At 43.9% G+C, this 16,659-nt stretch overlaps 1 protein-coding gene across 1 annotated transcript in view; it reads left to right on the top strand.

Moving 5' to 3' along the window:
- LOC140729913 (adenylate cyclase type 8-like) overlaps window positions 1-16,659 on the top strand; it is a 177,415-nt gene that overhangs the window by 139,136 nt on the left and 21,620 nt on the right. The window contains exons 5-7 of the mRNA XM_073050085.1: window positions 5,458-5,585; window positions 11,642-11,800; window positions 12,019-12,334. Of these exons, the coding sequence (XP_072906186.1) occupies window positions 5,458-5,585; window positions 11,642-11,800; window positions 12,019-12,334 (603 nt within the window). The remainder of the gene's footprint in view (window positions 1-5,457; window positions 5,586-11,641; window positions 11,801-12,018; window positions 12,335-16,659) is intronic.

Below are 16,659 nucleotides of genomic sequence, written 5' to 3'. Positions count from 1 at the left end.
CCATAACCCTCCACTCCTTTCCTATCCATATACCTATCCAATTTTACCTTAAATGACACAACTGAACTGGCCTCTACTACTTCTACAGGAAGCTCATTCCACACAGCTATCACTCTCTGAGTAAAGAAATACCCCCTCGTGTTTCCCTTAAACTTTTGCCCCCTAACTCTCAAATCATGTCCTCTCGTTTGAATCTCCCCTACTCTCAATGGAAACAGCCTATTCACGTCAACTCTATCTATCCCTCTCAACATTTTAAATACCTCGATCAAATCCCCCCTCAACCTTCTACGCTCCAATGAATAGAGACCTAACTTGTTCAACCTTTCTCTGTAACTTAAGTGCTGAAACCCAGGTAACATCCTAGTAAATCGTCTCTGCACTCTCTCTAATTTATTGATATCTTTCCTATAATTCGGTGACCAGAACTGTACACAATATTCCAAATTTGGCCTTACCAATGCCTTGTACAATTTTAACATTACATCCCAACTTCTGTACTCAATGCTCTGATTTATAAAGGCCAGCGTTCCAAAAGCCTTCTTCACCACCCTATCTACATGAGACTCCACCTTCAGGGAACTATGCACTGTTATTCCTAGATCTCTCTGTTCCACTGCATTCCTCAATGCCTTACCATTTACCCTGTATGTTCTATTTGGATTATTCCTGCCAAAATGTAGAACCTCACACTTCTCAGCATTAAACTCCATCTGCCAACGTTCAGCCCATTCTTCTAACCGGCATAAATCTCCCTGCAAGCTTTGAAAACCCACCTCATTATCCACAACACCTCCTACCTTAGTATCATCAGCATACTTACTAATCCAATTTACCACCCCATCATCCAGATCATTTATGTATATTACAAACAACATTGGGCCCAAAACAGATCCCTGAGGCACCCCGCTAGTCACCGGCCTCCATCCCGATAAACAATTATCCACCACTACTCTCTGGCATCTCCCATCTAGCCACTGTTGAATCCATTTTATTACTCCAGCATTAATACCTAACGACTGAACCTTCTTAACTAACCTTCCATGTGGAACTTTGTCAAAGGCCTTGCTGAAGTCCATATAGACTACATCCACTGCCTTACCCTCGTCAACATTCCTCGTAACTACTTCAAAAAATTCAATAAGGTTTGTCAAACATGACCTTCCACGCACAAATCCATGCTGGCTACTCCTAATCAGATCCTGTCTATCCAGATAATTATAAATACTATCTCTAAGAATACTTTCCATTAATTTACCCACCACTGATGTCAAACTGACAGGTCTATAATTGCCAGGCTTACTTCTAGAACCCTTTTTAAACAATGGAACCACATGAGCAATACGCCAATCCTCTGGCACAATCCCTGTTTCTAATGACATCTGAAAGATCTCCGTCAGAGCTCCTGCTATCTCTACACAAACTTCCCTCAAGGTCCTGGGGAATATCCGGTCAGGACCCGGAGATTTATCCACTTTTAAATTTCTTAAAAGCGCCAGTACTTCCACCTCTTTAATTGTCATAGGTTCCATAACTTCCTTACTTGTTTCCCACACCTTACACCATTCAATATCCTTCTCCTTAGTGAATACCGAAGAGAAGAAATCGTTCAAAATCTCTCCCATCTCCCTCGGCTCCACACATAGCTGACCACCCTGATTCTCTAAGGGACCAATTTTATCCCTCACTATCCTCTTGCTTTTAATATAACTGTAGAAGCCTTTCGGATTTACTTCCACCTTATTTGCCAAACCAAACTCGTAACTTCTTTTAGCTTTTCTAATCTCTTTCTTAAGTTTCCTTTTACATTCTTTATATTCCTCGAGCAATTCCTTTACTCCATGCTGCCTATATCTATTGTAGACATCCCTCTTTTTTCGAACCAAGTTTCTAATATCCCTTGAAAACCATGGCGCTTTCAAACCTTTAACCTTTCCTTTCAACCGAACAGGAACATAAAGATTCTGTACCCTCATAATTTCACCCTTAAATGACCTCCATTTCTCTATTACATCCTTCCCATAAAACAACTTGACCCATTCCACTCTCTCTAAATCCCTGCGCATCTCCTCAAAGTTAGCCTTTCTCCAATCAAAAATCTCAACTCTAGGTCCAGTCCTGTCCTTCTCCATAATTATATTGAAGCTAATGCTATTGTGATCACTGGACCCGAAGTGCTCCCCAACACATACATCTGTCAGCTGATCTATCGCATTCCCTAACAGGAGATCCAACACTGCCCCATCTCTAGTCGGTACTTCTATGTATTGTTGCAAAAAGCTATCCTGCACACATTTCACAAACTCTAAACCATCCAGCCCTTTTACAGAATGAGCTTCCCAATCTATGTGTGGAAAATTAAAATCTCCCACAATCACCACCTTGTGTTTACTACAAATATCTGCTATCTCCTTACACATTTGCTCTTCCAACTCACGCTCCCCATTAGGTGGCCTATAATACACTCCTATCAGTGTTACTACACCTTTCCCATTCCTCAATTCCACCCAAATAGCCTCCCTAGAGGAGTTCTGTAATCTATCCTTCCAAAGCACCGCCATAAGATTTTCTCGGACAAGCAATGCAACACCTCCTCCTCTGGCCCCTCCTACTCTATCACACCTGAAGCAACTAAATCTTTGGCTGCAGGGGAAGTGCCGGAGGACTGGAGAAAGGCAAATGTAGTTCCCTTGTTTAAAAAAGGTAATAGGGAGAAACCTGGGAACTATAGACCGGTGAGTCTTACGTCGGTAGTATGCAAGCTACTGGAAAGGATTCTTAAGGATAGGAGAAGTACAGTCTACTCATGGATAGTCAACATGGCTTTGTGAAGGGAAGATCATGCCTCATGAGCATGAGTTTTTTGAAGAGGTAACAAAAGAAATTGATGAGGGTAGGGCAGCAGATGTGGTCTACATGGACTTTAGGAAAGCATTTGACAAGGTCCCTCATGAGAGACTCATCCAGAAAGTCATGAGGCGTGAGTAAGTGGAACCTTGGCTGTTTGGAGAAAAAATTGGCTTAATGGAAGAAAGCAGAGGGTAGTTGTGGAAGGAAAGTATTCTGCCTGGAGGTCGGTGATTAGTGCAGTGCCGCAGGGATCTGTCCTGGGACCCCTGCTATTTGTGATTTTTATAAACGACCTGGATGTAGAGGTGGAAGGATGGGTGAGTAAGTTTGCGGATGACACGAAGATTGGAGGAGTTGTGGATGGAGCTGTAGGTTGTTGAAGGTTACAAGAGGATATAGACATGCTGCAGAGCTGGGCAGAAAAATGGCAGATGGAGTTCAATCTGGACAAGTGTGAGGTGATGCATTTTGGAAGGACAAACCAGAAGACTGAGTACAGGATTAATGGTCAGTTACTTAAGAGTGTGGATGAACAAAGGGACCTTGGGGTTCAACTCCATACATCCCTCAAGGTCGCTGCACAGGTTGATAGGGTAGTTAAGAAGGCCTATGGGATGCTAGGCTTCATTAACAGGGGGATTGAGTTCAAGAGTAGAGAGGTCATGTTGCAACTCTACAAATCTCTGGTGAGACCACACTTAGAGTATTGTGTTCAATTCTAGTCACCTCATTATAGGAAGGATGTGGAAGCTATGGAGAGGGTGCAGAGGAAATTTACCAGGATGTTGCCTGGTTTGGAGAACAAGTGATATGAAGCAAGGTTAGTGGAGCTGGAACTTTTCTCTTTGGAGCGTAGAAGAATGAGAGGGGCCGATAGAGGTCTACGAGATTATGAGAGGCATAGATAGGGTGGATAGTCAGTACCTGTTTCCCAGGGCACCAATAGCAAACACGAGGGCATATGTACCAAATTAAGGGAGGGAAGTTCAGGGGAGACATCAGGGTAAGTTTTTTTACACAGAGGGTTGTGAGTACCTGGAATGACTTGCCAGGGATGGTGGTGGAGGCTAAAACATTAGGGGTATTTAAGAGCCTCTTGGACAGGCACATGGATGAAAGAAAAATGGAGGGTTATAGGGTAGTGTGGGTTTAGTACTTTTTTTTAAAGGACTGTATGGGTCGGCACAACATGGAGGGCTGAAGGGCCTGTACTGTGCTGGAGTGTTCTATAGGTCTATGGTTCAACACACACCAAATGATGGAAGAACCCGGCAGGTCAGTTTGTCTGTGTTGCTCTGGATTTCTTGCATTTGCAGTATCTCTTATCCTTATAAAATTTCCATAGCAATTAATGTTTGGGTCAGTGAGTTTTCATCAGAACTGATATTAAAGATTCCAACTGTCTTCCGAGAAGAAGAGGAAGAGAGTATACTGTGACATGAAAAGAATGAGGACTGTGTTCTATGGTATAATCATTAATGTACAAAGTTTGGAGACGTCACGCAAGTCTTTAAGGCCATAAGACATAGGAGCAGAATCAGGCCATTCAGCCCATCAAGTCTGCTCCATCATTCCATCATAGCTGATTTATTATCTCTCTGAATTCCATTCTCATGGCTTCACTCAGTAACCTTTGACAATCTTACTAATCAAAAACCAATATACCCCTGTTTTAAATATACTTAATGTCTTGCCCTCAGCTGTCTCTGGCAATAAATTCCTCAGATTCACCACCCCCTGGCTGAAGAAATCCTCATCTGTGCTAAATGGATCTCCCTCTATCCTGATGCTGTGCCCTCTGGTTCTAGACTTCCCCACTATAGGAAACATCCTCTCCACATCCTCTCTATCTGTGCCCTCTGGTTCTAGACTTCCCCACTATAGGAAACATCCTCTCCACATCCACTCTATCTGTGCCCTCTGGTTCTAGACTTCCCCACTATAGGAAACATCCTCTCCACATCCACTCTATGTGTATCCTCTGGTTCTAGACTCCCCCACTATAGGAAACATCCTCTCCACATCCACTCTATGTGTGTCCTCTGGTTCTAGACTCCCCCACTATAGGAAACATCCTCTCCACATCCACTCTATCTGTGCCCTCTGGTCCTAGACTCCCCCACTATAGGAAACATCCTCTCCACATCCACTCTATCTAGACCAAAAAGACACACCAATTAAATATACAAGGGTTAGATTGATCTTGGAGTAGGTTAAAAGGTTGTCATAACTTCATGGCTAAAGTGCCTGTACTTAATTACTAACTGAAGCCCATCACCCCGACCAAAAAGCAACTCATCAGAGTCCTCTGTTATGGGTGCCTTTCATGTTGTCCCCAGATGTAGCCCATTTTCAACAATCCGTCCTCTCCCAGGGTTAAGGTCCCTGGAGTTTCTGTTGGTGATTTTGTAGCACCGTTTTTTTTACTGGATAGCGTAGCTAAAGCCACAGCCAATACTCAGCTAGGCCTGGGACTGGCCATGACGGAGTTTGAAGACCCTGTACAGTGCTGTAATGTTCTATTTTCTCTGGTGGTGTAATGTTACCAGTACCGCAGGGTGAGACGATGCACTTTATAATGTTTTATCATCATCTTATGCTTTACAGAAGCACGGCTGTCTGCGAATTAAGATTCTTGGGGATTGCTACTATGCGGTGGCTGGATTGCCTGAACCACGCGCCGACCATGCTCACTGCTGTGTGGAACTGGGTCTGGGTATGATCCAAGCAATTCGGTAAGGTAATACATTCAGGGCCTTCTCTGTGCTATTCATTGCCTCAGATGCCTGTGGAGGCCAAGTCATTGGGTATATTTAAAGTGGAGGTTAATGGGTTCTTGATTAGCCAGAGCATCAAACATTATAGGGAGAAGGCAGGAGAATAGGATTGAGAGGGATAATCAGCCATGATGGAATGATAGAACAGACTCAGTGGGCTGAATGGCCTAATTCTAATCCTATGTTTTATGAACTCATCGAAACCTGTCAAATGTTGAAAGACCTCGATAGAGTGGACATGGGTGTAGAGTGGATGTTCCCTATAGCGGGGCAATCTAAGACCAGAGAGCACAGCCTCAGAATAGAGGGATGTCCATTTAGAACAGAGTTGAGGAGGAATTTCTTGAGCCAGAGGAAGTGAATCTGCAGAATTTATTGCCACAGATGGCTATGGAGGCCCAGTCATTGAATATATTTAAAATGGAGATTAATAGGTTCTTTAAAGAACAAACACAAGGAAATGTGCGGATGCTGGAAATTCAAACAACACACACAAAATGCTGGTGGGACACAACAGGCCAGGCAGCATCTCTAGGGAGAAGCATCTCTACGAAGGGTCTCGGCCCGAAATGTCGACAGTGCTTCTCCCTATAGATGCTGCCTGGCCTGCTGTGTTCCACCAGCATTTTGTGTGTATTGATAGGTTCTTAATTAGTTAGCTTGTCAATGGTTATGAAGAGAAGGTAGAAGAATGGAATTGAGAGGGATACTAAATCAGCCATGATGGAAAGTGGAGCAGACTCAATGGACTGAATGGTCTAATTCCGCTCCATGTTCTATGGTCCTATGGTCTTCTCCCTCAATCAGCCATTACATTTCCAACATTCTGGTTGACATTATAGGAAGTATGAGGAAGCTTTAGAGAGGATGCAAAGGAGAGCATGTCTAATGAGGACAGGCTGAGCGAGCTAGGGCTTTTCTCTTTGGAGTGAAGGAGGATGAGAGGAAACTTGATAGAGATGTACAAGATGATAAGAGACAGATCAAGTGGACAGCCAGAGACTTTTTTCCAGGGTGGAATTGGCCAATGTGAGGAACCATAATTTTAAGGGGATTGGAGGAAAGTATAGAGGGGGAAGTCAGGGGTCAGGTTTTTACACAGAGTGTTTGCTGGGTGGAATTCTCTTCCAGAGGTGGAGGTACAGGCAGATACAGGCTAGCCTCAGGCTCGCTCAACTCACTGCCGTCTAGGGGGAGCAGCCTTCTGCCCCGCCAAACTGGATAATCAGCTTGTGTGGATGCTGTGTGATGTCCCCACCCCACCAAATAACAGACAGTACACCATATGCGATTAAATGATTACACTTTATAGATATTACTAGAACTAAGTGATTAATAACAATACAGTATATATGAAGGAAAAGAAAATAAAGAACAGGTGCCAAACTTATCAAAGTCCAAACAACTTCGTGCGCAACCGTTGGAGCTCAACCAACAAAGTCTTCTGGCCACCATTCGATCCCCTCGGAACTCCCCGACTCGCAGCTCAGGACCACCCGAAGGATCAACCAAGCACCCCCGGCACGTCTGTCTTCGTCTCCTCTCCTCGCTGACAATCCTGGCCTCGGACCCCCCCCGCTCGGGGTCCGTTCCTCGCCCAGTTTACAGCATCACGTCCTCTCTCTCTCTCTCATCCCCTCGTGCCAACTCCCCAAATCCCTGCCAACAATAGTTTACAGACCCAGGAGAGAGAATAACATTAATCCCAATTGGTTAACAAATGAATACAATTCTCGTTATCAGTAATTCTAACTCAAACAAAGCTGTGAGAAAAACACCCTCTCACCAGTTAGCATAACAAAGAAGCATTCCTACTTTTAACAACACAAAGAAGCCATTTTCAAACAGAGGAAATCTGCAGATGCTGGAAATTCAAACAACAACACACACAAAATGCTGGTGGAACACAGCAGGCCAGGCAGCATCTATAGGGAGAAGCGCTGTCGACGTCTCGGCCCGAAACGTCGACAGCGCTTTTCCCTATAGATGCTGCCTGGTCTGCTGTGTTCCACCAGCATTTTGTGTGTGAAGCCATTTTCAAGTCAAGTCAAGTCAACTTTTATTGTCATTTCGGCCATAACTGCTGGTACAATGCATAGTAAAAATGAGACAATGTTTTTCAGGACCATGGTGTTACCATATAATCATATAACCATATAACAATCACAGCACGGAAACAGGCCATTCCGGCCCTCCTAGTCCGTGCCGAACTCTTAATCTCACCTAGTCCCACCTACCCGCACTCAGCCCATAACCCTCCACTCCTTTCCTGTCCATATACCTATCCAATTTTACCTTAAATGACACAACTGAACTGGCCTCTACTACTTCTACAGGAAGCTCATTCCACACAGCTATCACTCTCTGAGTAAAGAAATACCACATGTGTCATGTGTTACATGACAAAGTACAAAAAACTAGACTGAACTGCGTAATAAAAAAACACAGAGAAAGCTACACTAGACTACAGACCTACACTGAACTGCATAAAGTGCACAAAAACAATGCAGGCATTACAATAAATAATAAACAGGACAGTAGGGCAAGGTGTCAGTCCAGGCTCTGGGTATTGAGGAGTCTGATAGCTTGGGGGAAGAAACTGTTACATAGTCTGGTCGTGAGAGCCCGAATGCTTTTTTGATTAACATATGCAGTAACCTAAAGAAAGAAAAAACCCCAATACAAAGGAGAAACCCCCTTACACACAGAACATATAAAACTGTACAGAAGAAATGCACAGCGATCCTTTTTCCTCCCATAATCCAAAAACACACCGGTTGGTAGGTTAGTTGGTCAATGTAAATTGTCCCGTGATTACGCTAGGATTGACGAGGTACCCCATGTAAAGCTTATTGAGAAAGTAAGGAGGCAGGAGATCCAAGGGGAAATTGCTTTGTGGATCCAGAACTGGCTTGCCCAAATAAGGCAAAGAGTGGTTGTAAACGGGTCATATTCTGCATGGAGGTCACTGACCAGTGGTGTGCCTCAGGGATCTGTTCTGGGACCCCTACTCTTTGTGATTTTTATAAATGACCTGGATGAGGAAGTGGAGGAATGGCTTAGTAAATTTACTGATGACAAGGTTGGAGGTGTTGTGGATAGTGTGGAGGGCTGTCAGAGATCACAGCAAGACATTGATAGGATGCAAAACTGGGCTGAGAAGTGACAGATGGAGTTCAACCCAGATAAGTGTGAGGTGGTTCATTTTTGTCGGTCAACTAGGATGGCAGAATATACAAACCCCATTTCCAGAAAAGTTGGGATATTTTCCAAAATGCAATAAAAACAAAAATCTGTGATATGTTAATTCACGTGAACCTTTATTTAACTGACAAAAGTACAAAGAAAAGATTTTCAATAGTTTTACTGACCAACTTAATTGTATTTTGTAAATATACACAAATTTAGAATTTGATGGCTACAACACACTCAACAAAAGTTGGGACAGAGGCATGTTTACCATTGTGTTACATCGCCTTTCCTTTTAATAACACTTTTAAATCGTTTTGGAACTGAGGATACTAATTGTAGTAGAATTGCAATTGGAAATTTTGTCCATTCTTGCTTGATGTAAGACTTCAGCTGCTCAACAGTCCGTGGTCTCCGTTGTCTGATTCTCCTCTTCATGATGCGCCATACATTTTCAATAGGAGATAGATCTGGACTGGCAGCAGGCCAGTCAGTCACACGCACTCTGTGTCTACAAGGCCACGCTGTTGTAGCCCGTGCAGAATGTGGTCTGGCATTGTCCTGCTGAAATAAGCATGGACGTCCCGGGAAGAGACGTCGCCTTGATGGCAACCTATGTCTCTCTAAAATCCTAATATACGCCTCAGAGTCAATAGTACCTTCACATACATGCAACTCACCCATGCCGTGGGCACTGATGCACCCCCATACCATCACAGATGCTGGCTTTTGCACCTTACGCTGATAACAATCAGGATGGTCGTTTTCATCTTTGGCACGGAGAACTCGACGCCCGTTTTTTCTGAAAACTAGCTGAAATGTGGACTCATCTGACCACAGCACACAGTTCCACAGTCTTTCGGTCCATCTGAGATGAGCTCAGGCCCAGAGAACTCGCCGGCGTTTCTGCATAGAGTTGATGTATGGCTTCCTCCTTGCGTAATACAGTTTCAAGTTGCATTTCTGGATGTAGCGACGGACTGTGTTAAGTGACAATGGTTTTCCGAAGTACTTCCGCGCTCGGGGTGGCTACAATTGTCACAGTAGCAAGACGGTTTCTTAGGCAGTGCCGCCTGAGGGCTCGGAGATCACGCACATTCAACGGTGGTTTCCGACCTTGCCCTTTACGCACTGAGATGTCTCTGAATTCTCTGAATCTTTTCACAATATTATGTACTGTAGATGTTGAAAGACCTAAATTCTCTGCAATCTTGTGTTGGGAAATGTTCCTTTTGAACTGACTAACAATTCTGTCACGAATTTTGGCACAAAGGGGTGAGCCATGACCCATCCTTGCTTGCAAATACTGAGCCTTTACTACTTTTATACCCAGTCATGATACCTCACCTGCTACCAATTAGCCTGCTTAATGTGGAGTCTTCCAAACTGGTGTTACTTGAATATTCTGTGCACTTTTCAATCTTATTTTAACTCTGTCCCAACTTTTGTTGAGTGTGTTGCAGCCATCAAATTCTAAATTTGTGTATATTTACAAAATACAATTAAGTTGGTCAGTAATACTATTGAAAATCTTTTCTTTGTACTTTTGTCAGTTAAATAAAGGTTCACGTGAATTAACATATCACAGATTTTTGTTTTTATTGCATTTTGGAAAATATCCCAACTTTTCTGGAAATGGGGTTTGTAGTATTAATGGCAAGACTCTTGGCAGTGTGGAGGATCAGAGGGATCTTGGGGTCAGAGTACATAGGACACTCAAGGTTGCTGTGCAGGTTGACTCTTATTTTAAGAAATCACATGGTGCATTGCCTTCATCAATCGTGGGATTGAGTTTAGGAGCCGAGAGGTAATGTTGCAGCTATATAGGACCCTGGTCAGACCCCACTTGGAGTACTGTGCTCAGTTCTGGTCGCCTCACTACAGGAAGGATGTGGAAACCATAGAAAGGGTGCAGAGGAGATTTACAAGGATGTTGCTTGGATTGGGGAGCATGCCTTATGAGAATAGATTGAATGAACTCGGCGGAGGATGAGAGGTGACCTGATAGAGGTGTATAAGATGATGAGAGGCGTTAATCGTGTGGATAGCCAGAGGCTTTTACCCAGGGCTGAAATTTTAAGGTGCTTGGAAATAGGTACAGAGAAGATGTCAGGGATAAGTTTTTTTACGCAGAGTGGTGAGTGCAAGGAATGGGCTGCCAGCGACAGTGGTGGAGGTGGATACGATAGGGTCTTTTAAGAAACTCCTCGACAGGTACATGGAGCTCAGAAAAATAGAGGGCTATGGGTAACCCTAGGAAATCTCTCGGGTAAGGACATGTTTGGCACAGCTTTGTGGGCTAAAGGGCTTTCATTGTGCTGTTGGTTTTCTCTGTTTCTATGATTAAATCGAGGGATTACTGGATGGCTTGGCTCGAAGAACTGGAAGGGCCTATTCTGTGCTGTATCTCAATCTTAGGAAGATGGAGCACCCATAGGAAACATAGGCATCCACAAGGAGGCTGTACAGACTCCTTAACGAGGATGCTGTGATTGAACTCTGAACCCAGCACCCTGAGCTGGAATGGCATCACACTGACTGCTACGTTATCATGCTGTCCTTAGAAAGTGAGTCAATAGGTTGTGGAATCAATTCAGAGTTGAAGTGAGTGAAGTTATTCACACTGATTCAGGAGTGAAGGTTCAATCCTCCAAGGAGGATCATACCAGAAATGAATCTGACACCTGTGTTTCTCTCTTCTGATGAACCCTGGTGAAGGGTCTCAGCCCAAAATGTAGCTGTTAATTTCATTCATAGTTGTTGTCTGACCTGCTGAGTTCTTCCAGCATTTTCTGAGTGCTACTCTGCGTTTCTGTGTTGTCTAGGAATATCCGCTTGAGTTTTCACTCAGACATGGACATGCGGATCGGAATCCACTCGGGGTTTGTCCTGTGTGGGGTGCTGGGTCTGCGCAAGTGGCAGTTTGATGTCTGGTCACTAGATGTACACATTGCCGGTGAGATGGAGAGCTCTGGTCAGCCTGGGTAAGTCTGGCGAGACAGCAAGGTTAAAGTAGAGACCATAAACAAAACAACCCTTTTTATGAGCTGCAGGAGGTACCAAAAGAAATGGTATTTATTTTTGTAATTTTATCATCTATTTTATGTCTTGTACTGTACTGCTGCCACAAAACAACAATTTTCGTGCCTGATGTCAGTGATAACAAAACCGATTCTAAGGATTGTCATCTATTGTGTCCCAGGCGAGTCCACATATCCGAAGCTACATTACAGTGTTTAGAAGGTGATTATCAAACGGAAGAGGGATATGGCCATCAAAGGAGCAGCCTTCTGGCACAGTATAATATCCGGACTTTCTTCATCAAGCAGCCGTCACATTTACTCATATCAAAACGAAGACGGTCAAGCATCAGTCGTCCGATCATGATGCAGGAGTGGAAGAGGGAAAACACCCACAGCAGTGTGCTGCAGATAGACGACAACCTGCTGCATTTGATGGAGTCCGAGACCCCCTGGAGGCTTGACCATCCCTTTAACAGGATCACCAGCTTGAATAAAGTCGGTAACTTGGCCTTTTCTCCTTGGAGCGACGGAGGATGAGAGGTGACCTGATAGAGTTGTATAAGATAATGAGAGGCATTAATCATGTGGATAGTCAGAGGCTTTTTCCCCAGGGCTGACATGGCTAGCACGAGAGGGCACAGTTTTAAGGTGCTTGGAAGTAGGTACAGAGGAGATGTCAGGGGTAAGTTTTTTTTAAAACGCAGAATGGTGAGTGCGTGGAATGGGCTGCTGGTGACGGTGGTGGAGGCGGATATAATAGGGTCTTTTAAGATGCTCATGGATGGGTAAATGGAGCTTAGAAGAATAGAGGGCTATGGGTAACCCCAGGTAATTTCTAAAGTACGTACATGTTCAGCACAGCATTGTGGGCCAAAAGGCTTGTATTATGCTGTAGGTTTTCTATGTTTCTAAATACAATTGTGTCAGCGTGAATTAATCAGTCTGATGGTCTGATGGAAGAAGCTGTCCTGGAGCCTTTTGGTCTTGGCTGTTATGCTGCGGTACCATTTCTTGGATGGTAGCAGCTAGAACAGTTTGTGATTGGGGTGACTCAGGTCTCCAGCGATCCTTCAGGTCCTTTTTACACATCTGTCTTTGTAAATGTCCTGTAAAGTGGGAAGTTCACATCTACAGATGTGCCAGAATGTCCACACCACTCTCTGCAGAGGACTGCTATGGAGGGAAGTATAGTTCCCATACCAGGCAGTGGTATAGCCAGTCAGGATGCCCTGAATTGTGCCCCTGCTGAAAGTCCAACTAATCAAGAAACTATCAACCTCTGCTTTAAATCCTCTGGCTTAAGAAATTTCCTCTTCTCTGTTCCAAATGGTTGTCCCTCTATTCTGATACTGACTTCTGGTCCTAGACTCCCACTATAAGAAACATTTTCTCCATGTCCACTCTATCTAATCCTTTCAACACAGAATAGGTTTCAATGAGAACCTCCTCATTCTTCTAAATTCCAGTGAGTACAGGCCCAAAGCTGCCAAATGCTCCTCATGTGTTAACCTTTTCATTTCGGGAATAATTCTCATGTACCTCATCTGTACCCTCTTCACTGACCCTTCCTACAGTGCATCCTTCCTCAGTACAGATGTTAAGAGATTAGCTTTTTTGTCACACGTACATAAATATAGTGAAATGTATCAGTTATGTTCACAAACAACACACCCAAGGATGTGCTGGAGGCAACCACAAGTGAGTACTGCCCACCCATCCTGAGCAGTGCCATCAATTTTTCACAAAAAATACAAACATTTATTTAAATATAAATCAATCAAATCAAGTTTAATTATCATTTAACCATATATACCTTCAGCCAAATGAAACAGCGCTCCAGGGCCAGTTTCCGAAACAGACACAGCACATTCAAAAATAGTGAGCCAAAAAACATAGTCATGCAAAAAATAAACACATATGTAGCCCAAGACCTTGAGCACCATGTCCTACAAATTTCTGATACAGTTACTGGCAGTGCAGACACTTATAATCCAATAGACAATAGCCAATAGATGCAGAAGTAGACCATTCGGCCCTTCGAGCCTGCACCGCTATTCTAAGATCATGGCTGATCATCTACTATCAATACCCGGTTCCTGCCTTGTCCCCATATCCCTTGATTCCCCTATCCATAAGATACCTATCTAGCTCCTTCTTGAAAGCATCCAGAGAATTGGCCTCCACTGCCTTCCGAGGCAGTGCATTCCAGACCCACACAACTCTCTGGGAGAAGTTTTTCCTTAACTCTGTCCTAAATGACCTACCCCTTATTCTTAAACCATGCCCTCTGGTACTGGACTCTCCCAGCATCTGGGACATATTTCCTGCCTCTGTCTTGTCCAATCCCTTAATAATCTTATATGTTGCAATCAGATCTCCTCTCAATCTCCTTAATTCCAGTGTGTACAAGCCCAGTCTCTCTAACCTCTCTGCGTAAGACAGTCCTGACATTCCAGGAATTAACCTTGTGAATCTACGCTGCACTTCCTCTACAGCCAGGATGTCCTTCCTTAACCCTGGAGACCAAAACTGTGCACTATACTCCAGGTGTGGTCTCACCAGGGCCCTGTACAAATGCAAAAGGATTTCCTTGCTCTGGTACTCAATTCCCTTTGTAATAAAGGCCAACATTCCATTAGCCTTCCTCACTGCCTGCTGCACTTGCTCATTCATCTTCAGTGACTGATGAACAAGGACTCCTAGATCTCTTTGTATTTCTCCCTTACCTAACTCTACACCGTTCAGATAATAATCTGCCTTCCTGTTCTTACTCCCAAAGTGGATAACCTCACACTTATTCACATTAAACGTCATCTGCCAAGTATCTGCCCACTCACCCAGCCTATCCAAGTCACCCTGAATTCTCCTAACATCCTCATCACATGTCACACTGCCACCCAGCTTAGTATCATCAGCAAATTTGCTGATGTTATTCTCAATGCCTTCATCTAAATCGTTGACGTAAATCGTAAACAGCTGTGGTCCCAATACCGAGCCCTGTGGCACCCCACTAGTCACCACCTGCCATTCCGAGAAACACCCATTCACTGCTACCCTTTGCTTTCTATCTGCCAACCAGTTTTCTATCCATGTCAATATCTTCCCCCCAATGCCATGAGCTCTGATTTTACCCACCAATCTCCTATGTGGGACCTTATCAAATGCCTTCTGAAAATCGAGGTACACTACATCCACTGGATCTCCCTTGTCTAACTTCCTGGTTACATCCTCAAAAAACTCCAATAGATTAGTCAAGCATGATTTGCCCTTGGTAAATCCATGCTGGCTCGGCCCAATCCTGTCACTGCCATCTAGATATGCCACTATTTCATCTTTAATAATGGACTCCAGCATCTTCCCCACTACTAATGTTAGGCTGACAGGACGATAGTTCTCTGTTTTCTCCCTCCCTCCTTTCTTAAAAAGTGGGATAACATTAGCCATTCTCCAATCCTCAGGAACTGATCCTGAATCTAAGGAACATTGGAAAATGATTACCAATGCATCCGCAATTTCCAGAGCCACCTCCTTTAGTACCCTAGGATGCAGACCATTTGGACGTGGGGATTTGTTAGCCTTCAGTCCCATCAGTCTACTCATCACCGTTTCCTTCCTAATGTCAATCTGTTTCATTTCCTCTGTTACCCTATGTCCTTGGCCCATCCATACATCTGGGAGATTGCTTGTGTCTTCCCTAGTGAAGACAGATCTAAAGTACTTATTAAATTCTTCTGCCATTTCTCTGTTTCCCATAACAATTTCACCCAATTCATTCTTCAAGGGCCCAACATTGTTCTTAACTATCTTCTTTCTCTTCACATACCTAAAAAAGCTTTTGCTATCCTCCTTTATATTCCTGGCTTGCTTGCGTTCGTACCTCATTTTTTCTCCCTGTATTGCCTTTTTAGTTAAGTTCTGTTGTTCCTTAAAAATTTCCCAATCATCTGTCTTCCCACTCACCTTAGCTCTGTCATATTTCTTTTTTTTTTAATGCTATGCAATCTCTGACTTCCTTTGTCAACCACTGTGGCCCCTTTCCCCCCTTTGAATCCTTCCTTCTCCGGGGGATGAACTGATTTTGCACCTTGTGCATTATTCCCAAGAATACCTGCCATTGCTGTTCCACTGTCTTTTCTGCTAAGATATCCATCCATTTAACTTTGGCCAGCTCCTCCCTCATGGCTCCATAGTCTCCTTTGTTCAACTGCAACACTGACACCTCCGATCTGTCCTTATCCTTCTCAAATTGCAGATAAAAACTTATCATATTATGGTCACTACCTCCTAATGGCTCCTTTACTTCAAGATCGCTTATCAAATCCTGTTCATTACATAACACTAAATCCAGAATAGCCTTGTCCCTGGTCGGCTCTCGTACAAGCTGTTCCAAGAATGCATCCCGTAGGCACTCTACAAACTCCCTATCCTGGGGTCCAGCACCAACCTGATTCTCCCAGTTCACCTGCATGTTGAAATCCCCCATAACTATTGCGACATTACCTTTGCCACATGCCAGTGTTAACTCCCTATTCAACTGGCACCCAATATCCATGCTACTGTTTGGGGGCCTGTAGACAACACCCATTAGGGTCTTTTTGCCCTTACTGTTCCTCAGTTCTATCCACACAGACTCTACTTCTCCTGATCCTATGTCCCCCCTTGCAAAGGACTGAATCCCATTCCTCACCAACAGGGTCACCCCACCCCCTCTGTCCACATTTCTGTCCCTACGATAGCACGTATACCCTTGTACATTCATTTCCCAGGTCTGATCTCCCTGCAGCCATGTCTCCGTTATCCTAACAACATCATAGTTACCC

The sequence above is a fragment of the Hemitrygon akajei genome, chromosome 7 (genome assembly GCF_048418815.1).
Source record: "Hemitrygon akajei chromosome 7, sHemAka1.3, whole genome shotgun sequence".
Taxonomy (NCBI): domain Eukaryota; kingdom Metazoa; phylum Chordata; class Chondrichthyes; order Myliobatiformes; family Dasyatidae; genus Hemitrygon; species Hemitrygon akajei.
This window is presented reverse-complemented; position numbering and strand designations above follow the sequence as displayed.